This window comes from Haliotis asinina, chromosome 8, assembly GCF_037392515.1.
Source record: "Haliotis asinina isolate JCU_RB_2024 chromosome 8, JCU_Hal_asi_v2, whole genome shotgun sequence".
Lineage (NCBI taxonomy): Eukaryota > Metazoa > Mollusca > Gastropoda > Lepetellida > Haliotidae > Haliotis > Haliotis asinina.
The window spans coordinates 26,337,239-26,364,516 of record NC_090287.1 but is presented as its reverse complement, the minus strand read 5'-3'; the positions used below and the strand labels follow the sequence as shown (position 1 = coordinate 26,364,516).

Genomic DNA, 27,278 nt, shown 5'->3' with positions numbered 1-27,278 from the left:
GTAATCCTCACATAGTCCAGGTGGGAAGTTACAGGTAATGTTTTTCGCAATACATTATTTATTCATATAATCTAGTCTGCTAATTAGGATTGCACATCTTTATATGAGATCTCGAGTCTCTGGAATCTGTGCCAAACTTCCCGTCTTAACAGCTCAACCCAGGAAGGCGCACACCTGTGTCAACACGGAGTTGGAAACTTCGGACGACATTTGGAATAAAGCGCCGTACAATCACTGAGCCTTGAAGTTTCGTTACATTTTCATCTATTCAAAACCGAAAACATTCTAATGAAACACATGAATCACCTCGATCGGTTTGAAAGAATGATATATAAAGTCTCTAATCTGTTGGCCTGGTTACTGGTTATTTTCAGTTTAAATGTTGGGTTACACTATCAGATCACGGGTTTCGTTGTGTTTTGGTCAACATGCAATGAAGTATAGTGCGCGCGCGTGCGTGTACATACTAGCTGTCTTCGTGTGGTGGTATCAATCGTCCATTTCTTGATACCCTCGAGTTTTTAGTGTCAAAATGGTGTCAGTCATAATCGAAATAATGTTCTTTCAAAATTAGATATACCACCTGAACCATTTCAGCACACAGGATACATGTAACAGCAGCCAGTCAAACGTTGTGTATACCTTGGTAGGAACACGACGTTTAGCTGACTGAACTACCATTCTGATTCGGCAACATAACGCATAACCAGTCAATGTCGCATGTCTCATACTAAAATAGCTCTAATGATGCACATTTACGTTCTAATCATTATCAAACGCATTGGATTCTTCTTATCCAACAAGTAAAACAAAATTATTTGTTTCCATAAGTGATGAAAGAAATATTACATTTTCTTTTTCACAAGCGATATATAAACTCCAAACAGCGATAGTTTCTGAACTGGCATTCGTTATCAGCTGCGCGCCGCACTACAAGCCTCGTGTACTTTGCAATGATTTTCTTTCTTCAGTCTTTGACCACCATGTAGCACGCGCTGTACTGGAGCATATCTACCATCCGGTGTAAATGCATGCAATTTCGCGCAATAAGAATTGACAATAGTGTGTCACACACCCATATCTTGTGTTCTTATTGTCTGAGTTAGTGTTTCTGAAACTATTCAGGACACCAAATGAGTATATGTGAGACAGCTGGAAGTAGATGAGACGGTTATTCGATCTCTGAAGATCGTGCCTCTGTGTCGTATTAACCGGCATGTTGTGAAATGCATTTGATCTGATATGTTTAGCACAGTTATAAGACGATTCAATATTGAGTGCATTATAGTCATCGTTGGGGACTAAAGGGGCAAGAATAGTCTCAACACGACTCAAGTAGGAAATAATTACTGCAGGTCCAGCCAAGCACAATGATGGATGGCAGTGGTTTCACATCCTTTGGGACTGGCTTGACTCCAAATCCACAGCAAGCACAGGTATGATGGCCTGTTTCAGAACCTCTCATCCTCAAAGAATGTGACATAACACCTGGACAGTTGAAAACTGGAAGACATATTCTGTTCCTCTGGGCTGGCTTTCACCATATATCATAGAGATTGATAATTAGTAACCAAATATATATGCATTATTGCTAATATCAGTGGAGTAAGTTTGAGGAAATGTGCTATAATTCTCTTAATTAAAGAAACATATTTGTTCACTGGTGAAAGGTAACACATATATGGTAACCAAAAATAGTGCTGTAGACAATTTATTTAGCTACACCTATTGGGGCCACTGCCAGTCATTCTCTTTGTTCAGAACAGTGGTGTTGGCCATCAGCCCTGTGTGCAACATGGTCCATACATTATACAGAAACTAATACAATTACAGCAAGGCTATTTGATGATACATTTGATTTTGCTGAATAGGTATACATGTGTATCTAGACATGAAAGATACAACATTCCATGGTCAGCGATGACTAATTTTACACTATATTAGTAAATATGCAAGTGTTTTAAGACAAATTGTACCAGAATTTATGTAAGTACACCAAGGCTCTGTGTGATACAATCAAGTTTGCAGAAGAGGATTACGTTACAGGATAGATATACTAAAATTTTAAGGGGGTGACTGGAATCCTATGGGATTAAAACAGGCCATATGAAATGCTGCCTGTTGCAGTGCTGTCCACACAGGGCATCAAGACATGGAAAGTAAGTCAAATCGCCCTGGTGACAAAACGCCTGAGTAAATTTGGTCAAAATGCCCCAGATTTCTTGGTCAAATCGTTCCAGGAAGGTAATCAATATGCCCCAATTTGTTTAAAATAGTTTGAAGTATACCAAAAATTTATAGTTGTAGTCAACTTCCATATTACATTCTTCACATAGTATTATGAGGTAACATTTTTGATTAATTTTCTTGTAGTAACCCGACAAGAGCAAAATTAGTTTTCATGTATAGACAAGACTGTTATACTAATTATTTGGTGAAGAATTACAAGAATGAATAACAAAGTTTATATAATAATAATATTTGTATTTACTGTAACTGCTGTAAATGCATTGTGTTCTGTCAGCAAATGGCATTGTTTAAGCATAACAAGTTTTGCAACATTAATATCCATTTTGCTCTTCCCAGTTTACTGGACTCATTTTCCATGTCTTGATGCCCTGTATGGGTAGCATTGTAGCTGGTCACATTTCATATGATTTGACCAAACCAAAGCATTTCGCCATATTTCCTGAACAGTTAGTTTGCTTACATGGTTTCATATGCTTTGGCTATTAACCAATCAGAATTTGACAAATTTAGCTTAAGGGTAACAGTAAAGGTATATGTAAAGGTGACCTTTTGTTTCAGAGTCCACTACTGTCTCCAGCACTCAGTGGATATGGCTTGGGGGCCACACCCAACCCTATGCTCCCACCCTCAAATGTCAGTTTATACCCACCGACTCCAGGGGGTCCCATGACCCCTGGAACTCCAGCCACCCCAGCATCAGAAGGGTCAGGCATTCGACCACAACTACAGTAAGTGTACTGAGTCTCAGTGTGACATGGAAAACATTACAATCAGGGAGGACCTGACCTGACTGACATACTCAGCTGCTTCTTAATGTATCCTAGTAACTAAGTGAAATAGTTGCAGTTAGTGCCAGCCATTAACACAGTCAAGTGTTCATTCAATATGTGGAGCACTGAGTACAACGTAATATTTCCTTTTGACATTATTTGTTGCTCTAAGTGTTTCTACCCTTTAAGTATAGTCCAATGACCGCCTTCTGAATTGTTTTGCATTCAACATGAGAATCTTGATCCTTCACTTTTGCAGGACTCAGTTTCGTGCTTTGTTACTTGCACTGGTGCAACCCATTATTACAATGTGCAACCTAGATTTTGGTCTAATTTGCACAAGTTAGAAGTCAATTCTTGAGGAGTAAATCTAACATAAGCATAAATATGTCAGCTCAGTTTTCTTCTAAACTGTAAGTAGCAATGACATCAAAACATTTCTATTCTTAAACATGTCTTCACTGTGACTGCTTTTGTAAACAGGGATCAGTTTTATCTCTGTTGCTGTGGTTTAATGGGTACTACATCATGGAAATATGTTTATGTAAACACTATGTTGCAACTGGAATTTGGTGGGTGCAACTAGGTCCTTATCCTAGGTTGCACCTGGTGCAAGGAGGTTAACATCACTTAAATCGAATCCTGCTTTTGGAGTTCCCCCAAAATTTACATGATTATGATTACATCATGTGATTGATTCTGTTCTGCCTATTATATTATTTGTCACATGACCGTATGTTGTGTTTCAGGAACAGCCATATTGTTATCAAAATCTTTGTTCATAATGCTGAAATATTCAACTAATACAAAATAGGTGTAGCTTGTTTTTGTGGCCATTGTGGATGCCCCGATTGAATGAGGTACTACAATTTGATCTACAGAATTCTGTCTTTGAACACCAGAATCCTAGGATTAAGGGTTTAAATCCTTCTTCTTAATTATCGTCCCCTGCCGAAATGCGGAAGGGCGGACTATGTATTAAGCGGTGTCTGTACCTACGTACCTACAATGAGGGATTACGCAGACACCAGTCAGTGTTGGTGACCTTGACCTTATTTCAAGGTCAATGTCAATATTTCATTGTTCTTTAGCGATGAGGGACATTGCTATATTTGTGGCAAACACTTTTGTCTCTTGGTTTTTAAGCTCCAAACTTCTGCTTGAGGATTTCACCCTAAAGGTGAATGTTTGAGGCTTCCATCACTTTGGGCATTTCTGCAGCTATACCTGAAGCTCACATTCCACAAATTCTACAATGTAACTGGGATAATGTTGAACAAAACTCACTTATTCTGCTTCCCCTTTCATTTTACCATCCTCTCTACTGTGTAGTAAGAATGCAAAACATGTGCCAGACAAAAGAGCTTTTACACATGCATATATTAGGGGTGAAATGTTGTGCTCTTACCATGCTTACCATGGTTCAGTACATATTGCAGTGCAAGGACTTTGGTTCATTTCAGTTTTGTATACAAGATATTATCACAGTGCAGGAAACTGACAACCTTACACTTTTTAATAACATGGGGAAAAAATGACCATTTAATGATATGATAAAAGAAAGTTACAAAAAGCGAAATTACCGAATTTTTGGATTGCATTATGGTATGCCAAATCGAAGACAAAATGCAGCGATTTTACTAATTCTGCAGTATACTGTTTCACCCCTAGCATATGTAGTGAAGCATATCTGCCATGTGTCGGAATATGATGAGAGAATTGTGTGTTTGTTTCAGGAATATTGTCTGTACAGTCAATCTTGGCACCAAGTTAGATTTGAAAAAGATAGCATTACAAGCCAGAAATGCTGAGTACAATCCCAAACGTTTTGCTGCCGTCATCATGAGGATACGAGATCCACGAACCACCGCTCTCATTTTCAGTTCAGGGAAGATGGTGTGTACAGGTGCCAAAAGGTATGTAACTCACGCTGAGTCTAAATACTCTGTGTAGTTACGTTGTTATCCTACAGATTCTGTCAGCAGGCATGGCTTAACACCAGGGCTCCAGATTCTTGTGATAGTCTCGAAAGTCTTGTATTCTCTCTAAATCTAGATGTTATAATTGCACTGAAGTTGAGTCCAAAATTGCCCTGATCCATGAAGGTCCGGGGTGAAGAAGGCCTACAGCAACCCATGCCACAAAAGGCAACTCTGCTTCTCGTAAAGAGGTGACTAATGGGGTCGAGTGGTCAGGCTCGCTGACTTGTTGACACGTCATCGGTTCCCAGTTGCACAGATTGATGCTCATGCTGTTGATCACTGGATTGTCTGGTCCAGACTCAATTATTTACAGACCGCCACCATATAGCTGTGATATTGCTGAGTGTGGCGTGAAACTAAACTCATTCACTCACTGAAACTGACCCTCAAAATAATAAACTTCATCACGTGGTGTCTGTCTCCCAGACATTAGAAGACCTTCCGGGGGAAAAACATATTCCTTGTTTGAAATGTTGACATGCTGATTAAATATGGCAATTGCCTTTGCATGTTAAATAAGTCATATAGGAGTCAGAAATATAGGCCGGACAACGTTGTGTTTTGACTACAGGTACAGCCTCAATGTTCTGTGTTGGGTTTTAATGATGAGTTGAAATGGTTATACACAGTTACAGCATGTACATTTGATTCCAGTAAACTAGTCAAGTTTTGTGTATATATCTTCTACTGTTATATGTTTTCAGTGAAGAACAAGCTAAACTGGCAGCAAGGAAATATGCCAGAATTGTGCAGAAGCTTGGCTTCCCGGTGAGTATGTTTATATATGCAGGGGAGATTAATAGGGAGTTGAAGTTGCATCTAAACAACTGTTGTGGTCAAGATGTGACTTTGTGTTTATCAACTGCTGTGTGAAGGAATAGATACATAATTTGTATGCATAAACAGACTAAAAGCAGGTAACTACAAGAACCTTTTACATATTTAATCAAAGTTGATATACCTATGAGCCACTTGAATTCCAAATGGGCCAGATATTGGACTATCTGCAAATACTAAAGACAGTGCCAAGTCATTATGACATGACATTCGCTAAACAAAACCATACTGTGTGCACTTTTAACAATCATCGATGTGGATAAAGTTCAATGAGTGAGAAGTTACTGTTATTAATGTTATGTTTAAAATAAAGTGCATGTTTGAAATTAATGAAGTAATTTCTGTTTTTAGGCCAAGTTCCTTGACTTTAAGATTCAGAATATGGTAGGAAGCTGTGATGTCAAGTTTCCGATCCGACTCGAGGGTCTTGTCCTAACACACAGCCAGTTCTCCAGGTTAGTATTGTTAGGTGTAGGGGGAGAGTTGCACCAGAACAGTCAGGGTCTTGTGTCTACCCAGAGGATTTGTAGTTTTTGCTGAATGTTGCTGCATTAGGGAACTAAACAGAGTGAGTGTGGTTTACACCATTTTACGCACTATTTCAGTAATATCATGGTGGGTGACACCAGAAATGGGCTTCACACATTATACACATGTGGGGAATCAAACATGGACCTTCAGCGTGACAAGTGAACCCTCACAAGACTACCCCATGGCACTATTGGAATAGTGGAGGTAAAGGATATGTTTGGTTTGACAAACATGCTGTGGACAATACTGAATGTGTCTTCTCTCCTTGCAGCTATGAACCTGAGCTGTTCCCAGGTCTCATCTACAGAATGGTCAAGCCCAGAATTGTGTTGCTCATATTTGTGTCTGGAAAGGTTGTATTAACAGGTAAGTCCTCATTTGTGGAAATAACTGACTTGTTTACTGTCTGACAAAATGTCAAGTGAGTTAACCTTGAATATCATCGCCAACACATACCTTCACATGTGCCATTTTCATCAACATATTAGAATTAAGATGATGTAATTTGAAATCATTCAGAAAATATGAAAATAGTCACAAACTAACGTCTGGATAGGATAGGAAGATCTAACCTGATGTCTTTGGTATCAAAACAGTGTTAGACATGTTATATAGCAGTATACATAACCATGATTACAACCTTCTTTTCTCAGTCTCCTGCCCATCTTTCTTCCACGTTAGGCTTTTTACCATGCTCAGATGCTTTCCTTAAAGTGTTGTATGTGTGTATTTTGTTGTAGAGTATTCCATTTCTATCTAAGGTCATATAAACCTGAAAGATGCTTTCACTATACTACATAGCTTCTTTTCCTGGAATGACTGCATTTGATGTTTTTCTTTGCTTTCAGGTTTTAACATTATATACTGACACCAACTGTTCCACGTTTCTAAAGTTTGACACTGATGTGTTTTTATTTCAGGTGCTAAAGTGAGAACTGAAATCTATGATGCTTTTGAAAATATTTACCCCATCCTGAAGGGCTTCCGGAAATAGCACTGATTTAACATTGCTGGATGTGAATGTTGAAGAGTGAGTCTGTAGCAGTCTCCCTGCCAGCGTCTCACGGCAACTAAGCTACATGGTTGCCACGGCTACAGTGCAAGCTGCTTGTTACCATAGATGTGGTTGTTATGTAAGCCCTGTGGACAAACGTGACTGCACAGATCATTCCATTTGGGTTTGGTTTCCATACAGATGACCATGTGTTCAAGGATAAAGAACAATAACGCCCAGTCTACATATTGAACTCATCCATGCCATCAGTGGAAGGATGGTGAATGCTACACCAGCTGCATGTCATTGGTCAGAGGTGGCATGTCCACTGAAGGGATGTCAGTTATCATGTAACATTGAGATTCAAGTATGTGTGTTAGAGTGAGTCTCCAGGTTGAATATTTTTATATGAAAGTGCTATGTTTGACATGTTGAGGCAGTGGTCGGAACTATGATTATGAATATGATGAATGTAAATTTTCATTTTTACATTGTTTAAGGTAATGTAGACCACTTGTTAAGAAAAACCTTTTCACTTCATTTCACTTGAAAACATAAATGTGGCTCCTAAAATTTGATAGGGATACCAGAAATGTTTCTCACTGATAGGCCAAGTACTTAAGGAAATGTACTTGGTGGAGACGAGAGTTCTATATGGCAATATCAAGTACTATTTGTTTTGAGATCTCCACCAAGAAGTCATTATCCCAAAGTCCCTATCAAGTCCTCAGTCCCTATCTAGTCCAGGTCACTGCAATATTCATGTAGACTGTAAATTTGTTTATTGCTCAGTTTTCCAAGTGTTTGGTGAGAAATCATGACGAAGTCTTTAAATCAGCTTTGATTATTCTGTGTATTATTTCACAAATATGTTTTAATAAATACCCAGGACCTATCCAGTTTGGAAATGTTATCACAGCCTCCTTTGCTCCTGTCATCACCAATTCCAAATTATTTGTTTACCTCAGAAGTGTAATTTGGCTTGATCAGCTTGTTTTTAATATTTTGCTATTTGAACCAAGCTCAAAATAAATGTTTGCAGCAAATGGATTCAGAGTATTTAAGGTAATAAACCAAAGGTAGGCTGATTTAAATAAGTTAAACAATTCACAGTTTGTTTTTAAGTCTGTAGTTAATCTACCATTGCCACAACAGATTATTTGCAAAGTGTTCTTAACTTGTTTTGAGTTGTATACATTAGATAACAGATGAAGACTATGTAAATGCGCCCTGATATTTGAAGTATTGTCGGTCAAGACTACAGTGAAATATGTTTTCTTGGTATGTAAATAATGGTACGTTTTTGTTCTACTTGTATGATCTGGGATATAGATCTCAACAGTGACAACTAGTCTGTCACAGGGTGTCGATGAACACAGAAGGTAGAGCATGCTGTCTTACATGAATGAATATTAAAGCAAGGGCTCCATATTGGTCATGAAAGATGTGCCACCTGATTCAGTACCTGGAACTGGAAGAGGAGTACAGCACAAACTCTTGTACTGATAGTATCACTGTGTTTAGTGATAGATGATATTTTAGAACAATGTAGTTTTCAAATGCTGGTGACTTCTATGATTTTGATGAATTCAGCATTCATGGACAGTTTGTGTTTTGCTACAAAATTGTGAGAAATGGTAAATTGCAAGTCAGTTGCAGATTCACAGCAAAATCTTCCCAGAACGTTGAATATCTGGTATTTTCTAATTTGTATTTAATGTTTGCTGTAAATTTCAAGAACTGGTGGAAAATTGTGGTGCACAAAACTTAACATATAAGTTTGAATTTGTGAATCTCTTAAAAGTTTTTAGCAGTACTCTGGAGTCTGATGTAGTTGTTCCACACTTGTCTCTGAGAGGAACACACTCCCCTTGACTAGTAGGATGTGTACAACTGATAGTCCACTTATAACATTGAATCAGAGATTGGATATCTGAGAATTCCTCTTACAGGAACACTGTACTGAATGGATCTAGAAATGATTAAATGAATTTCAGGCAGAGTATATCATTCATGGCATGTGCTTCAACAATTTGTAAATATTGTAATATTTTGAAAATAAAACAAGTCACAATAATATCTAGTGTCTTAGAATTATTGTGAGTATATTCCATAACAAAACATCAACCCATGTGCAGTTAATGTGTGATTGTAATATTAGCTTTTGTTATGTTGTTGTTTAACACCATACTCCACAATGTTTCAGCTACATGGCAGAAGTCTGTAAAGTAATTAAGTGATCGATAGCATTAGCATCGGTCTACTCAATTGTGAGAAGATGCCGTGTCATCCAAGTCAGCAAACCTGACTACCCAATCCCATTAGTCACCTCTTGAGGACCACTTCTAAGCCAGATGTTCATGGGTTATCACTGGCTATGTTCTGGAGATGTTTCATCATTGGTCCTTCGGCTGTCAATTTGCTCTGCAGAGTTGCATCCCTTGGGTGTTCCAGGACCCAGACATGGGTTCATTGCTTCTTCACTGTTGATCACCAAAATATGCCTGTGGCTTAAAATGTTAACAAAAAAAACGACTAAAAAATAGTTGCTCTGAGTATTGCCTCAAAATAATCAAACCTTGAATCCAACAACAAACTAAATATGTCACCATTTAAGTATATAGTGTATGAAATTGAATGTGTAATTGTGATTGATTAGTACTAGTAGTGGTGAGTGAATAAGGTTTTTACATTGCTTGTAGTAGTAGTAGTAGTAAGCAGTAGAAGTAGTACCTGTGATGTGATTGTCAACATGTAGTAAGGCCACATATTCACGACACCCCACCAGTCGTTTACCATTTTGCTGCTATACCAGTTCTTATAGTTAGTTATCTCCTAGGTGGATCAAGACAGCTAGTTCACAAAGATGTCCTTACAACTAGACTCAAATACTGCCATATCATGAAATTCTATTTGGCTTAGTATTTCCTATATGCTGCACTAAGTCGAAAGTAGTTCCAAAATCTAAAAATCAACCACATGATGATAATAAACTCATTTTATTCAATACATGGATACAAAATCTCACATATCAGTTTTAATTTCAAAATGGCAAATGGAACACAAAAGACACTCAGTCCCAGACTTGTGTATCAAATGTTATGGGAATTTACTGGCTTTCATTACATTACATATACCTCACATACAGTTCATAATTCTTGCATTTGGGGGAATTAAATGCGCAACATACCACTGAGCACATAAATACTTACAAGGACTAATCCCAGTATTAAGATGTGTATAGCCTGGAAAGACAGATGGCTTTAAAAGAATATAATTCAACAACTATTGTTACTGCTCATTCAGAATCACTTGTACAATTTCACATTGTATACATAATGAGATTGTTGTATTTCCAGCAGATACAGGTATGAAGCTAGGCGTGCCTCTCAACATGTCGTTTATTCAGGGAGGGGAGGGGAAGAGAGGGAGAAGGTGTGCACACTATTGAGAAGGGTAGTGTGTCTGTTTATCAGTGTCTGTTTCAAATAAAGTCCTACCAAAGGTCTATACCATGTATGTAAGCTGGTCTTTATATTGTCTAGAAGACAGCCTCAGCTGATGTATATCTTTATCTCCCACTTGTGTACATCAATGCTTATGATATCAATCCCTGGATTGTCTTCTGACTAATATGGCTAAAATATTGCTCACTACAGCAAACATACAAAGTCTGAATTATTGCTGTTTCCATTGTGTCTAACAGCCATGTAGAGCCCCTCATATGGACTGGATGAGAAATCAGAATATCATAACCTTTATTTTATCATCTAAGATAAGAAAGTTTCTTGCATTTCGGCTCATGCGGTAGAAAAAGTCTAAAAATAACAACAAATCTTCAAATCATACTTTTTTACAAAGTGAACTACCCAAGGTAAACACCCACGACAAACAAACACAGGTACTAGTTCATGATACAAGCTTGATAGGTAATGGTAGGAGAGTATGGTTGCAAGATGACTTGTTTTAGAACTAGTCAGAGAGTTACAGCATTGAAACATCACAAGATAGGATGACTTTGCTCTTTGCGACATAGTCACAACTCTTAGTCATTACACATGACATAATTCAGTTTATATATCTCTCATGTCAATGCAGCCACCATTACATGATAACATTATACAACCAAACAGAATTCAGTCTGTTTTCAATATGTTCTGGGAGGATTAACACAAAAAGGCCATCATGTGTGATGTCTATACAAAGAAACTTACAATTTTAAGGGAGGTCCAAGGATTGATAATATGACTGAAGGCCACAGTTAGTCACCATATTTAAAGGTCACATGCAACATAAAACACATCGGTGCAGATTCTGATACCTTTCGGTATGCACTAACTGAAACAAATCATCCAAAATGCCAATTGAACATGGTGAAATAAGAAAACAAAACCAAAAAAACCCAAACAAAATCAACGTATAGAGTTGACAAAAGCCCACAAAATAGGAGTTCAAATGATTCACTAATTTTCCCCCAGCACTGGGGGAAAAAGTGGTTTCAACAGCTATGCTCATGATGCATGCAAAGTGAGTAGGTTTGCAGAGCTTGAAACAGTATGCCTGCACTGAGTATGAGGTCATGAACAGTAGTCTCATCTTGATTGTGTACACAAACAAGTAAATAACTTACTTGTTACATAAAAAAAACATGTTGATTGTGATAAGCAGCCTCTGTCAAAGAGAAAACTCAATCTCTGGTTTATTCACACCTACATGTCTGCCTGTCTGTCTGCTAATGACAATATGCAATGCACAACTTCAATCAGTGACCACATGCAATTTGAAACACCTATTGGGCTTATAAGCAATAAACAAAGAGCCGGCTAAGCGTATTGGCAAATGAACCAGAGGCCAATGACAATGTGTCGTTACACATGAGTGCACACCCACTGGCTCTGACTGGGTTCGGTATCATGACTGCTTTGTTTCAAGGGAGGTGGACCCAAGTAAAAAATATTGAACTTTGATTTGTGATCATATGCTCATATGTTTCTTGAGGTGTTTTTTCACAATCACCAATGCATTTTATATATCACGAACAAGTGAAAACTGTGTTTTAATTCTGTTTGATTTTTTGGTTGCATGTGACCTTTAAGAACATTTGTAATTACTAAATTTCAGAGACAATATGTGGTAAATCATGTGTCCAAAAGCCTTCCAAATGACAGATAAATCATGACCCATATCCTGAAGTGCAAATACCTAAATAATTAAATACTGAGTAGTATGACAACAAACAAAAAAAGTGTCACATATGTGATTACAATGGGAACCTTGGCCAAATGTATATTTGACTTGACAATGAAGTAAAGAATAAAGATCATGTGTTTCATCTCCATTTTCTGTTGAGGACTGGAAGTGTGGCACAATCATGTGTTCCTAGGGGCAGTCCTGTAGTGATAGTAAATACATTTTTACATTAGTAAGCATAATTTGTCGACATTAACGTTACATAGCCATTGCAAAAACATTGAATATCAAATCACTTAGATCTTAAAAACAGTCAGAGATACATTTTCACAAAATAAACTAATATTTTGTATAAAATAATAATATTTTTCTGCTTAATAAACCATTATCAGTCTGACATGCAATTAGAGGCAACCACTGAAATAGTTTAGCATTCTGCCATTTACATCAGAACTTCCACAATGATTTTAAGAATGCCAACAAGTAAAGTCCACCATGGTGATTCCTCTTCTTCGACATCTTTTGGTAAGTGAGGGGGAACTCTCTTCTCAAAACTGTACTCTGAGCCATAATTGTCACTAGCACCATCTGCATTCAAGTGTTCATAAGTTCTTTGCTCTTCATCAGACACTAGTAGGATTTCTAGCTTGTATTGTGAGAGTTCATATGACACATGCCCGTATATGGCCACCCCAACCGGGCGGGAGAAGTGATGTGGTATCTCCACGATGTCAAGGCCACAAGTGACAGATTGAGCTTCATAATCATCGTATGTTGGATTCAGAGTGAGATCAGAGACAAAAAGGTCAGCGTCACCTTGGATGCTCTCTAACTGAAGAATAATTGTGCCAGGGCGGTTGAGGCGGTAGTAGGTATAGTTTTCTGCCCCAACATCGCTGTTGACAGTCTGAAGGAGGAGTTGTGCGGAACATGGTGTTACTGCTGCCGCACAAAATAGGGCCAGAAGTAGTGCAGAGGGTCTGTTGAAACTGGGGTCACCAGAAGTCATCTAGGCAGGGTTGCGCGGATCATCACAGCCTCTTGCTCACATCTGGAACACCAATGAAGGCAATTCTTAGAATCTTACAAACAAAACTTGCAGGACTAACTCATATGTTATTACTGTTTGAGAAGTGGGTCAAAAAAACACCAGCTGATGCTTGATCTCGGTGCATTGGCGCAGGACTATTCCCAACAGACCAGAAACAAACTTGATTGTAAACTACTGGTCTTGATTAACATAATCTGTTTGGACAAGACTGACAATGTGCTCATGTCCACACAACCCAAACTAACCATTAACTTAAGCAATGATGGCTACCAATATTTCTCTTTCTTGAGCAATTACTGTAAACACTGACAGTTCATAAATAATTAAGAACAAAAAGGACATATGTATCTGTACATGTATGAAGCACTCCACTTTACAAGATGCATATGTTCAGTTTATAAAAAAAGCAGGGCAGATGATTAGACTCATGTTGCGAGTTGGAAGCTATGCTAACAAGATCATTAGTCTCTCACCATGGGACCATGTGCACTTTCACAAATAATTAGGGCCTGTTTGCTTTGTGACCAGCATCTGAAGGTTGCAGCCATTTGGGGCATAGACAGTTGACATAAATTGTACGGATTTACTTCAAATCAGCCTGGATAAGTTAAATAGTAGAAGTGATCAAGACAGTCAACTTTCACCCAAAACTCATCTATCCCTCAGGAAAGGCAAGTTTGATGGGAGTAGGCAAGGTATTGTTGTTCAAGAGGGTCAACGAGCAGCAAGAATGCAATATGCTTGTACACTGGTTTTATCAGGTCCTCTGGTTGGGTGGCCCCCCACGTTTGGATAAACACTGTATATTTTTCAATGAGAATAAAAACATAATTCAATTTTTACACCACAGGTCACTAATGTTTGGATTTCGTTTTGACTATGCTAATGATCCGTCTGACTTTTCTCATGCTTGAGTAAAGTTGCAGTTTCAATCAACTTCACTGTTAGATGTCATAGTTTGCTTCCTCTCTGGAATACTGGAGCTTGGAGGCATGCCTAACCACATGTTGCCTTGAAATATAACCTGTTTAATTACAAAAGATTAAAATTCTTGCATATCCTGTTTTTCATATTTCATGCATTTCAAAACTGTTAACGTGACATTAATATTTCAAGGAATAAGTGAATCATGGCTTAGAGTCCTGTTCATACTGTGACTGTACTTGTCGTAAGAGGTGACTAACCGGATCGGATGGTCATGCTTGCTGTGTAGATTGATGCTCTTACTGTTGATAACTGAATTGTCTGATCCATACTCGATTATTTACAGACTGCCACCATATAGCTGGAATATTACTGAGTGGGGGTGGGTTGAGGTGTGTAAAACTATACTCACTCACTCACTCACTCACTCACTCACTCACTCACTCACTCACTCACTCACTCACTCACTCACTCACTCACTCACTCACTCACTCACTCACTCACTCACTCACTGTTCATACTGGTAGGTGATATCTTAACAACATTCAAGAATATTCCTAAAGAAAAACAATCATTATTTAAAGGAGTAGTCTTAAATGCCTCTCTTGTAAACTTCTACTTGAACACAAGATGCATAATCTTAATCAGTTGAACAAGAACAATCATATACCTTCTTGGTTCAGGAATATGGACTTGTCCATTGTTTAGAGTATTGGGTACATTTCTGATTTTTATTGTGCTTAAGGTATATTTCTGAGCACAATCTGTAGTACCTGTGCTGACAATGGCCCCTTCAGCATTAGTGATAGAATATATACCTTGCTGCCACTTAAAGTCAGTGCTACAAAACCTGTGAAAACTATAAACCCTGCTAAAGCAGAGTCCCTCATTTAACTCGTATAGAGATTTACTGCTATACTTCAGATATTCTGTAGCATGTGGTTATCTCTATAACAAGCAATAAGCAATAGTCACTTGATAATATGCACGTATACCCACGGGGACAACGTTTGAGTTTGTAATACGCTACCCAAGCACAAAGATCAGTGAACCAGTGATCACTCATGATCAGTGAAGCAAAACCAACAGACAGCCAATTAGTGCTATAAGCAGCGTTGAGAAAACAGTGACTCTGTATGCTATGTAAATGTTACTTGTAGTTGTAGTCTATTCGGGAAAAATGAAATAAAACCATGATTTTCACTCTCTTTTCGCGCAGGTCCCATTCAGATGGCGATTTGTCAAACAATGCTAAGATTGTTTTAGAATGAGGAATGGACTGTCATCTTAAGTACAAAGTCATGTTTATTTGGAGGTAGATATGCACCTGACAATGCAACCATGACACTAAACTCCTACCTGCCTACAGCGGCATGAATATCACCTTCTATTCAGGCTGTACCAGCGTTGCAGAACTTCCGTGCTTCTTACGCACCAAATATTGTGCAAACGTCACTTCCGTTTAGTTTTAAATATTATCTTAACAACTAGTCATTATGTAATGTTTCTTAACAATACTCATACGTTGCTCATCAGTGAGTGACTCTTGTTATCTTTCTTTGCTATTACCGCTTTATTGTATTAACAATATAGAAGAAGACGAACATTTCAAGGGTGTGTTACTTAATGAAGTATATTTGGGAAATCTCTGAAATTGGATATTTACTCCGATGTCTCGTCAGTATATGCTCCGCAATAACATCCTGGTAGCAGATGCTAACGGTAAGAAAAACAAACCCAGCGATGGCTACTTTTGTAAACATTGGCACTTTAATATTCTTGTAAGACCAAGATGTTTTAGTGACAACGGGATATGCTGAAGCAAATATAAGCGTTTCTTGTTTTGCTTTTTCATAAATTGTCTTATTAACATCTTAATATATAACACGGACGTAAGCATGTCTGCGACAGCTAGTTTTGTACCTTCAATATACTTTCGATATGATAATTTATTTTGTATTACTAAACTTGCGAAAATGTTTTTCCTTTATGTCTGTATCATGAGGCACATAGGATGCTTTCATGTCCCGTTAGGTACCACCAGAGTCGCTGGTACCAGAAATGAATTGTGTGTGTCCCTGAATTGTCAGCATCTTAATGTTTATCAAACATATGACTTGACATCAGTAGCACCACAATCAGTGTGTAAACACATAAACAAACCCTGGCTGATGTGGCAAAACTCGAACAAGTGAATCGATGGTATGGTGCGGTATATAACAGGTATACAGTTCTGCGTAATATCGACCAGTATCTTACCATATGGGACATGCAAGGAACAGACCAACATGGATATTAATACTTAATGCAAGACGAAATCTACACCCCGCTAATACCCGCAGACCACCACCGAAGTGAGCCAAGCAATGATTATCCTTCAAGGCTGAGAAAGCAGTGAAAAATGAATATTTCAACCTTGAATCGGGTTGTAGTCAAAAGGGCCAAAGGACAAAAAGGCAAAGAAAATTCGAAAGGGCCAAAGGAATGTCGATAGGGCCAAAGGAAAGTCAAAAGGGACGTAGATTGAAGTCAAAAGGGAAATAGATAAAATTCAAATGAGAAAAGTGATATGTGTTCTATATGTTTTATCATACGTGGAATGGATTCCCGTAATAGTTTCATCAATCTAAACTGCATTGTCATTACATTTATATCAATATATAGTAATAATTGTAACAATATCAATAACCCTTCACACACCTGTTAATAATCTGCACATCTTTAAACTTCCCTACGGACAATTTTCAGTCACATTGTTAATTACTCCACTGACGTGTAAAATTACTGGCCTGAGACTCAGGCTGAGAGCGGACATGACAGACAAACAAACAAACTCCCCCCCAAAAAAACAAACAAAAACAAAACAAAAACAAAAACAAAACCAACAAAACCAACAAAGCAAAACAAACAAACAAACAAACCAAAACAACAACCCCCAAATGACACTGACATGTTACTGTTGCGTAAGCTGTTGCATTTGATAAAGTTTTGTCTGTGTATATCTGTTTGCGTAGATGCCAAGAACGGTACAGGCCTATATGGTCCATGGTTTAGGTGGTATATTACAAAGAAAATTCATTCTTTGACTAATTTTGGCAACGCTTTGGTTGGTTACATTACTGATGTTCTCAGACATTTATTGTCTCAAAACTGTATAAATACAGAATGGATATACGCTGCCAAGTTTCCATGCTTAAATGTCGCCACGCTACAAGGTTCAAAATTTTGTACCATTTGCAGGGTTGTTGGTGGGCGGTGTTGTCAAATTTTAATGCAGTTCCACCTTGGCTTTAACAATTTAACGAATATATTTAACTAGTATGAATATAGTAAAATTTCAAACTTTAGACGTGTTCAACTCTCATATTTTCATTCGCGGGCCATATGCAACTTACTCAGTTGACACCATGCCATGTCACAAGGGAACATGCATATTGACAATAGGTGTTAGGAATATTGTTTCCTTCACATGTTTGAGACGTCATGAGTTTATGTGTATACAATTTGAAGCAATCACATGGCGAAACAGTTGTCATTTACAGACCAAAACAATAATACAGACTAACAACCATGTACCGGACATGGCATGATGTCTTAAATGAAGTACAATGGACACTCTAGATTTCCCACCTGTACCAAACTCGGACGACCAGGGGCTGGTATGTCTGTTTCCATTATCTTCAATAAAGTCTCAGTAATTTGACTCCCGTGAGCAGTTAACATGGTAAATCAGTAGAAAGGTTGGTGTTCATATGGTTGGTCTTGATGCAGTTTGCCAATATACTAATATACACTTGTTCGCAAGATAACGATGTTTTATCATGGCCTTTTGGAGGAATGTGCAGTTTATAAGAGCGTCAACTTCTAATCGTGTTTTCTTTGTTGTAACTCGTATAGTGACTGGTGTTCAGATGACAGTATCGATAAGAATCCTTAGTGGGACACACGTTTGTCAAGAATTGCGGGAACCACGGAGAAGATACAATCAAATTGTATAATAATACAATTAATTGTAATACATAAGACTTAAAACACTCACACTATGCATTAGTCATAGATGTTTGCACAGTACAATCAAGTTACCCTGCTCATTGTCATCAGGATACATTCTATTCTCGCGGTACTTACTGATATCGACTGAAAAAATAACACAAACAGTTCTTTTCACATGAATGCTTGTTGTTTTTAGATGAAGACATATGCAAGAACATATGCTTCTATCAACTGCTTGATCCATCAGGTGTACTATCACTTTTGAGCTTGATGAAAAAAGAAGGTCGTCTGCCACTGACTTGTCGAGATGTCTCCTATTCTCGCAACATAATGAGAAAGTAATGTTATTAGGTGTAAGGAAGGGGAAACCTGTGGGAAAGGGTGGGAAAATAGTTACGATTTTTCCAATTTGGTTCAAACTCCCGAACATTTGTTGCATTGCAAAATTTTGATAATTCACAGACTTGGGTCACCTCCTTGTTACCGGTCAGTGATGTAAACAGCCAATAAGTATCACACATTGGCGATCTCAGCAGAAAATGTGTTTACCTCGAGAATAGGAAACCCGTGAGAATAGGAGATGGCCCTATATGTGGTCTCATGGTAGAGCAGTGAAACATTGTTAGTCCATGGACTGATATAGCTGACCCCCTTCCCTCCCTCCTGATAGAGATCAATTATTAGAATATATGTTGTGAAAAAAAATAGAAAGCACTCATTTCGTCAATTTTCCCCAATCCCAACCCCTTTTGGAGTTCACTGCGAGAAAAATCCCCCGCAACCAGGTTGCGGAAACCATTACAAATTCTATTCATGCTGTAAGTATGACTGTAACATTAATATGGATCTTTTTAAAGCTATTGAAGCAAGAATACCCTCTCAAGACAGTTGCCAACTAGGAAGTGTAGAAAAACGGCTTTAAAGTTTGATTTTTCCCTTAGACTTAATACACTTTTCAAAGTTAATGCCTTTCGGTACCTCCAATTATTTAATGAGCCTTAAATATTGTTATTGTTCCTGATAGAAAGCAATTATGAGAATGTATTTTTGTGGAAAAAAGAAAAAACTCAATTTTCCCCCTTGACCCCTTGGGGATGGGGAATGGGTTATGTCGGGAAAAATCCCCTGCACCCACACAGCAAACACTTTGAATTTGAATGTACATTTGATAAACTTTCAGAAAAATATAGTCTTCAAAATTCCCCTGGGGAGTGGGGTGTGGTGGGAGGAGGAGATGGGTCAGCCATGTCAGCCCATGGACTGTGTTATCTAACCACTTGATCTGCTGTTTAAACAGCAAAAATCTTGAGAACCTATGGGAACCTAATGCTCACAGACAATGATTCCTTCACATGGGATGAACATTACTGATGACAATGTACTAAATCTACTTGTTTTCATACAGGACTGGGAATACTTCATGCGGAGAGAGATGCAGGTAGGCCTCATTTTACATCTCATGCATATATGCATTTTCAGTAACCCATGCTTGTTGTAAGAGGCAAGTACTAGGATCAGGGGGTCAGACTCACTTACTTGGTTGACACTTGTCATTGTATCCCAGTTGTATAGATCAATGTAGTTGATCACCGGATTGTTTGGTTCAGACATAATTTATTTCAGACTGCAGCCACAGGGCTGGAATATTACTGAACATGGCGTACAACTGCTCGCTCCCTCCCTCACTCACTCACTCACTCACTCATGGAGTCTCATTTGCTGATACACTTTCAACAAGGGTTTGTGTGGTGGCCCAGTGGTTAGACCGTTCACTTGTCACTCCGAAGACATAGGTTTGAGTCCCCACGTTTGTACAATTACTGAAGCCCATTGCTGGAGTCGTCTTGAATGATATTGCTGGAATACAGATAAAGGTGACACTAAACTAAAATCACCTACTCACTTCTTTAAACAATATTTCAGGACTGCCCAACACATACTGACAGATAAAAAACAAAACAACAGTTATGTTGATATGTGTTTTGTGTGAGGCTAAGTGATTGCTGCATTAATTTAATTTCAGGAGATAATCCCAGGCTTGTTTCTCGGTCCATATGGTGCTGCGGCAAAGTCCAAGGTGAAAACACCTGTCTGTCACGAATATACAGCTGCAGGTTCATCATGAGGATCACAGTTGCATTTCCGCTTTTAACTTTAAATTGCAGGGCACTCTGTCCAACTCCGACCATGTCTTTCTAGAACTGCTGTATAAGCTGGACTGAACTTATGGTCCAAACCTTCAGGCATCGATAATTTCTGTGCAACTTTGACTACTGTCTAATCTGGACATTTTAGTCGATCCCAAGGCAGTCTGAATTAGACAGAGTGTACTGTAGTTAACCAATGAGAATTATGTAAATTATGTTAAAAATAATGTCAATTCTAATAATAAGCATAATAAGTGTTTTTGCATAAAGTGAGTAGACAATCGCAGCATGCAAGTTTTTCATGACACAAGAGACTATTCCCTTCATGGGTCGTAAGCATTTCCAGTACATGTATCTCCTGAAACCAGATTCAGTGAAATAGATTTCGAAGAGAATCTCTCTCTTTACTTGTTTCCATGATTTCAGCTGAAAAGGCTGATTTGGAACTCTTGTACACTTTGTCACTATACATTGTCATTACAGTGCACTCACACACTCTTTCACTATTTTTCAATCAAGTTCATTCCCAAGTTTCACAATTGACCATCTGCTTGAATGTGATTCACATAACTTCATGGACCCGTGAAGATCCGGGGTAGAATAGGACCTCAGCTACTCATGCTTGCCATAAATGGCGACTATGCTTGTCGTAAGAGGCGACTAGCAAGATCGACTGGTCAGGCTCGCCGACTTGGTTGACAAATGTTTTTGGTTCCCAGTCATGCAGATGGATGCTCATTCTTTTGATCACTGGATTGTCTGGTCCAGACCCAATTATTTACAGACCGCCATGTAGCTGGTATATTGCTGAGTGCTGTTTAACACAATACTTGCTCACTCACATAACTTCATGGCAGATTATTTGAGATGGTAATAATGCCAATAATGTTTTATGACAAACTTCTGTAATTTGTGGCCTAAAGCTAGTCATTCCTGCTTCACTTTCAGTTTCCCCTGCTCCAAGGCCTGGGGATAACGCACATTGTGTGCATCAGGCAGACCAACGAGGCCCGCTTCATCAAGCCCAACTTCCCAGACCATATGAGGTGGGTGACCTTTGACTTTCTGCTATGCCTACCTTTGTAACACATGGCCACTGAGTGAGTGAGTGTAGGTCATGGTGGCTCATAGATAACCAAATCTGGGTAAGTCAGACTGGTGACTGACAACATGAGTGACATTCCAAGCCAAGTTAGAGTTGTGAGCACCTGATTTTTGTCACAAGTATTATTTTAATATTGCAGGCATAGTAATTGAAAGCTAATGTGATTTTGAGTATAATTGGTGATTTAACATAAAATTGAAATCAAAAGTTCAAACTGGCAGTTTGTTTTCCCAAAGTCATTGGTTGTCATGTTTGTGATTGTATTGTTTGGTTGTCAAATGACATTGGTTGCACTGTATCATATGGCTGGTCTGTTCCAGGTATCTGGTGTTGGACATTGCCGACACAGTAACAGAGAATATCATTTGCCATTTTGGAAAGGTAGGCATGTTACTGTCATAGACAAGTCACAATGAGAAGCATATGTAGGTGAAACCTCCCGGCCCATAAATATCAGAATCAAAGAACACTTAACATCTACGACAAAATCAGATCGAAAATCAGCAATATCAGACCACATCATCAAATGTCCCAATCACTACACAATTTGGGACAATGTAGAGGTATTTTCCAAAAACCACCAAGACTTCACCAAAAGATATCTCAACCCAACTGCATCCAATGAACTGATAAAAACAACAGATGAGAGTACACCAGCCATCATTGCTAATTACCTTATCAGCCATGTATACTTTGTTTCAGCCTCAGTTACCATTGGCTTCCTCTTAGTGTCACATCATTACCACCATCCATTGTTGTTGTTAATCCCTGTGATTCATACCTACATGCTGTCATTGCTTTATCCCTGTTCATGTATATGAGTCTGTTCTGTTGTGTGTTACTTCAATTAGGAGATAAACATCATGTGTTGGCCAATTTCTGGGTCTTATTGAGTATTTGATGCACGGGAATGCATTTAGAACCGACGGCGTCAGCTGGAGGTTTCAAATGAAATATTCCCGTGCTTCAAATACTCCATAGCACACGGAAATTGGCCAACACATGATGTTTATCAACATTGTAAACAAAAAAGTAGACCAAAGGGGTTTTACTGTCTGCACTCGTTTACATCGACTAGGGGTACAGCAGTGAAGTGTCATCAACTGGCCGTTTCAGCTGGTTCCCATGGTAGCATCTGGAGTTGCTCATTTGTGACGTCATTCTAACTTTACGTCACAATATAATTTGAATGACGTCACCTCTGTTGATGACACAACAAAACAATTGTTTACATGTCAATACGCAGTGAATAGTCTTGCAGTTTTCGGGAATCTAATACCATTTGATCATGTTTTTCAACCAATCAGATTACAGAACACAGTAACTTTTGGTTTACAATCTTACTTGACAGCAGTATAACTGTCCATACCAAAATGCTGTAATAACTCACTCACATGGTTACAATGTGTGAAGGCCATTTCCGGTGTCCCACAGCGAGATGTTGCTGGAATATTGCTAAAAGCGGCATAACACTAAACTCACACACTCACTCAGATGCTAATTGTTGAATCCAGCTATCAGTTCATCATCTGGTACAAGTTGACGAGATCCATCCAGACAAAACCTCTGTACTGTGAGAGCAGCAGTCACTGGTAGTGTGGTAATGTTGCAGGTGAAGTGTTTTCTAGACGAATGTTTCTCCTATGGAGGCAAGGCCTTGGTACATGGCAATGCTGGTATTTCTCGGAGTGGGGCTTTGGTCATCGCCTTTGTAATGGAGAAGTATGGGCTGACATACCGGTGGGTAGTAAGGATTACCCTTAGCAGGTTACAACAGATGGGTGCTTTGCAGAATTAATGAAATTTGCATTTTACATACAACATACACACATGCTGACAACAGACATGCTTATAATTAACTGATGGATTTAATGTAGTATTTTGCGTCTGTTGTTCCTCTCTACTTGCTGTCTATTCTGTCGAAATTTGTAACAGACTGTTGTTATAACAAACTAAAATTATTGGTTCCATAGAGTTTGTTACAACAATAGTTTTTCTGTACATAGTAGATACAATATCTGCCTCTGACACGTCCTCGATAACTCCAGAGTATACATTCAGCAAATCCTCACTATACCCAGGATGCATCTATGGCTACGCCACTGTTAAAACCAAACAAAGTGTTAACAAAGATATCGGTCGCTGCTGTGAAGGTTTGTTTTCAGTGCAATATTGGGGAAGTAATACTGACAAAGTGACAGGTCCGAAACATTATTAAAGTATATACAAGAACTCCTTCTACCACTTTCAGAGTACCTCTGCATCATGGGTGTTGCCAAGTTTAATCGGTTAGATAATTTAAGAAGCAAAAGTGTGTTGTAATTGGTATGCTCAACTTCCCAGTGTAGACGCCTGATTAGATAAAAAGCCAGCAGAGGGAGGTAATAAATTCATCAGGCCAGGCCGTACAAGCATTCAGGGTATAGTGGAGATTTATCACAACATATACCCTGGAGATATTGAGGATGCCTCTGACAGAGGGCACCTGTATAGGTTGTGTGAGGTAAACATTCTAGTCAGTCAGGCAGAGTTGAGGCTTCTATGTTCATCTCACCATCATCCTTAATTGTTTCAGAGATGCCTTTGTCTATGTCCAGCAACGCAGATTTTGTATAAATCCAAATGAAGGTTTTGCTCAACAGCTCATGGTAAGTGTAATGTATTTTTGTACCCCACAAGGACATCCTGGCCACACAACACTAACATGTGCTATTAGCTGTACAACTGGTTGTGGTGTAGCAAGTGAATGAGGTGATCTTGCACAGCATTGACACAGTATTATATGCACAACTGTTAGCAGTGTTGCAGGAGAATATACCCATCTGACACACCACTGGCATGTAGTATTATCGGTACAACTGTTTGTAATATTCCAGGGATATGCACTAATCTAACAGTTACACAGCACTAGCATCTAGCATTATCTATACAACTGTTTGTAATATTCCAGGAATATGCACTCATCTAACACAGCACTGACATGTTGTATTATCTGTACAACTGTTTATTGTGTTCCAGGAATATGAGCCCATCTACCGTGCCCGCCTCAGTGCCAGCAGCAGCTCTACAGACACAGGTAGGTCACATGGGGATGCATGTCATGCTTAGGCTTTTCTTTTCTTTTTCCCACCTACTGATTGAACAAAAAAATCTGTAAATAGGAGGTGATATTTCATTGGCATAAACTTCAAGCCATTAAAGGTGATTCTGCTTGTCATAAGGGGCAACTGACAGGATTAGGTGGTCAGGCTTGCTGACTTGGTTGACACATGTCAGCAGTTTCCAATCGCGCATATCAATGCTCATGCTGTTGATCACTGGATTGTCTGGTCCAGACTCAATTATTTACGGACCGCCGCCATATAGCTGGAATATTGCTGAGGGTGGCAGAAAACTAAACTCACTCACTCACTCACATAACCTCATGACAGATTATTTGACATGAAAATAACACCATTAATGCTTTAGATATAAATATCCTATAATAATAAAGAAAAAAAATATTGTATCTTGTTGTTGGGTCTTGCAGGTTTATTGAAACGAAAAACTAGACATGATGAAGACGAGGAGGATGTGATCCACAGCCGTCCTTGCATGACATGAAGACCACGTCATCGTCAGATCATGACTGCATGAGGACCATGTTCTCTTAGGACGGACATCATGGCCATATCATGTGAAGAATACATGGCTAATGAAATTGTTCTACGGATGAATTGTTTCTGTGCCAAGTGTTTACTTAGTAATAACATGCAGTGTTTCCACAGGCTAATCCTGGGAAGGATGAAGCATACGTCAGGAGAACTCTCCTGGAATTTGAATGAAATTATTGAATTTGCAGTCTGGTAAAGTTTGGTTTTTGTGGCAAGCTGATCTCATTTCTATACTGCTTACTTGGTTATTGTGAATAAGTCATCAGGATTTTTGTATTGGACTGCTGTGTGATGGTCATGGTTTTATACTGGTGACTCAGCTGTGAGCAGACCTGCATACAGCCATCATTTGTTCCCCTTTACACGAACAATGTGGTCACTGATGCTCGAAGTGAACTTAGTGGAATTTTCAGTGATGTGTGGGTGAAAAAATGGGTATAGGCGAGTGAAAACGATTTATTTCTAACACATGTGACAGATGCAGTTGTGTAAACAGGAACAAAGTATACTACCCAACTTTTGATAGGGATAACAGATATGTTAGCTCTTTTTAAACATGCACACGGCTTATTAATGTGAGAATATTTTTTACCGATCATGGAGGGATAAAATATCCTTATTAAAAGTTGAGTAGTATATATTGTTTCTTCATATTTCTTTTCTAACATTTAGAATACTTACTCATGGTAATCCAGCTTCTAGTGACACTGCAGCAGAGATGGTGCTTCTCATCTCAGCCTCAGTGACTGCTGTTCTGTAGAACCAGAGTCACACAACCTTTGGAACTTACAGTTACGTTACAGGTGTCAGACGTTACCAAGTGGCAACAGTGTTACCCAGATAGTAGAGACCTGGTGCCTGTTTCACAAAGCGATCATAGTGCTACGACTGTAGTAAGTCTGTGTTAAAGTATGGGTTTTATAATCACTTGAGCACCATCATCCCTTTATGAAACAGCTGCCTGCAGTATACGATACAGATCAGGGGTTCGAAAATATTTTGAAAAGCCACTTGCCACATGGCAAGTGACTTCAAGAAAATAACTTGCCCTGACTAATTTTCCACTTCCCTGATTTTATGACACAATGTGTGATGTTAATGTTTGCTGGACTATTTATCGAAGAGTGATAATTTCACTCTCTACGGGCGCTACTTTATTATTCTTGTGAACTTTAATAGCTTCATTGTGAGCAGATATTAAATGAAATCCAAGATTTATTGGGGAGTCCACACATTAGTGTAGACTTATTCTCTGCCAGAAGAGATATCAACCTTTCTGCATTTCGCCAGCAGTGTGAGTTTTTTCAGTGTCTACTTGTGTCACAGATGATTGTCAGTATTTTCTTGTTCAGTTTGTTGATATGCTTCTGTTGGTTCAGCATTTTTTAACCTCTTTGAAACCAACGAAATACTTCTGTGAATGTGATTGATGATTTCCTTTTTCGTCTCCCGTTTGACGACATAATGAATTATTCACTAGTGATGAAGTTGAACACGATCGTTACACAGATGTAGGTCACATGTGACTTCTGGAAAAACTGTTTCTTTGTGCCATTTACAGCTTGTTGCATATTATTTTGGATGTATCCATGGCAACGCACATCTGCTGCTACAGGTATGATTGAATAATGCAAAGCTTTCATGAATACAGATGAGATTCACTAGCATGTGGTTGTGTGGAGGAGAGTTGATACATCTCCATGTTGGTGTGTTAATATATGGGAGTACTCCTGTATTCGTCCTTGGAGGTCAAAGGGTACATCAGTATGTACTATATTGTTGGTTTGAATGACCGATAGGGTGTTTGGTAGCCAGAAGAGGATATAGAGAGGTACGGTCTTGAAACTACGC

General features: G+C 38.6%; 2 protein-coding genes across 2 annotated transcripts; one reads left to right on the top strand and one right to left on the bottom strand.

The window, feature by feature from the left end:
- The first annotated feature begins 1,287 nt into the window (after positions 1-1,287).
- LOC137293457 (TATA-box-binding protein-like) lies at positions 1,288-25,461 on the top strand. The gene is made up of 15 exons (XM_067824009.1): positions 1,288-1,436; positions 2,809-2,978; positions 4,757-4,936; positions 5,707-5,770; positions 6,191-6,294; positions 6,642-6,736; positions 7,291-7,298; positions 19,928-19,960; positions 20,546-20,599; positions 21,618-21,715; positions 22,095-22,155; positions 23,387-23,514; positions 24,350-24,422; positions 24,793-24,850; positions 25,304-25,461. Exons 1-15 carry the CDS (start codon positions 1,371-1,373, stop codon positions 25,375-25,377), a joined length of 1,266 nt encoding a protein of 421 aa, XP_067680110.1. The 5' UTR covers positions 1,288-1,370; the 3' UTR covers positions 25,378-25,461.
- Positions 10,348-15,955, bottom strand: LOC137293456 (UPF0669 protein C6orf120 homolog). Its single transcript, XM_067824008.1, has 2 exons — positions 15,889-15,955; positions 10,348-13,605 (listed from the first exon to the last, which is right to left on the bottom strand). Exon 2 carries the CDS (start codon positions 13,561-13,563, stop codon positions 12,997-12,999), a length of 567 nt encoding a protein of 188 aa, XP_067680109.1. The 5' UTR covers positions 13,564-13,605; positions 15,889-15,955; the 3' UTR covers positions 10,348-12,996.
- Positions 25,462-27,278: the final 1,817 nt, after the last annotated feature.

Excerpts from the sequence above, each read along its gene's own strand:
- LOC137293456 (XM_067824008.1), bottom strand. The coding sequence starts at position 13,563 with ATGACTTCTGGTGACCCCAGTTTCAACAGACCCTCTGCACTACTTCTG.
- LOC137293457 (XM_067824009.1), top strand. The coding sequence starts at position 1,371 with ATGATGGATGGCAGTGGTTTCACATCCTTTGGGACTGGCTTGACTCCA. Across the intron at positions 19,961-20,545 it reads TCATGCGGAGAGAGATGCAG|GAGATAATCCCAGGCTTGTT; the intron begins GTAGGCCTCATT and ends ATTTAATTTCAG. Across the intron at positions 24,851-25,303 it reads CAGCAGCTCTACAGACACAG|GTTTATTGAAACGAAAAACT; the intron begins GTAGGTCACATG and ends TGGGTCTTGCAG.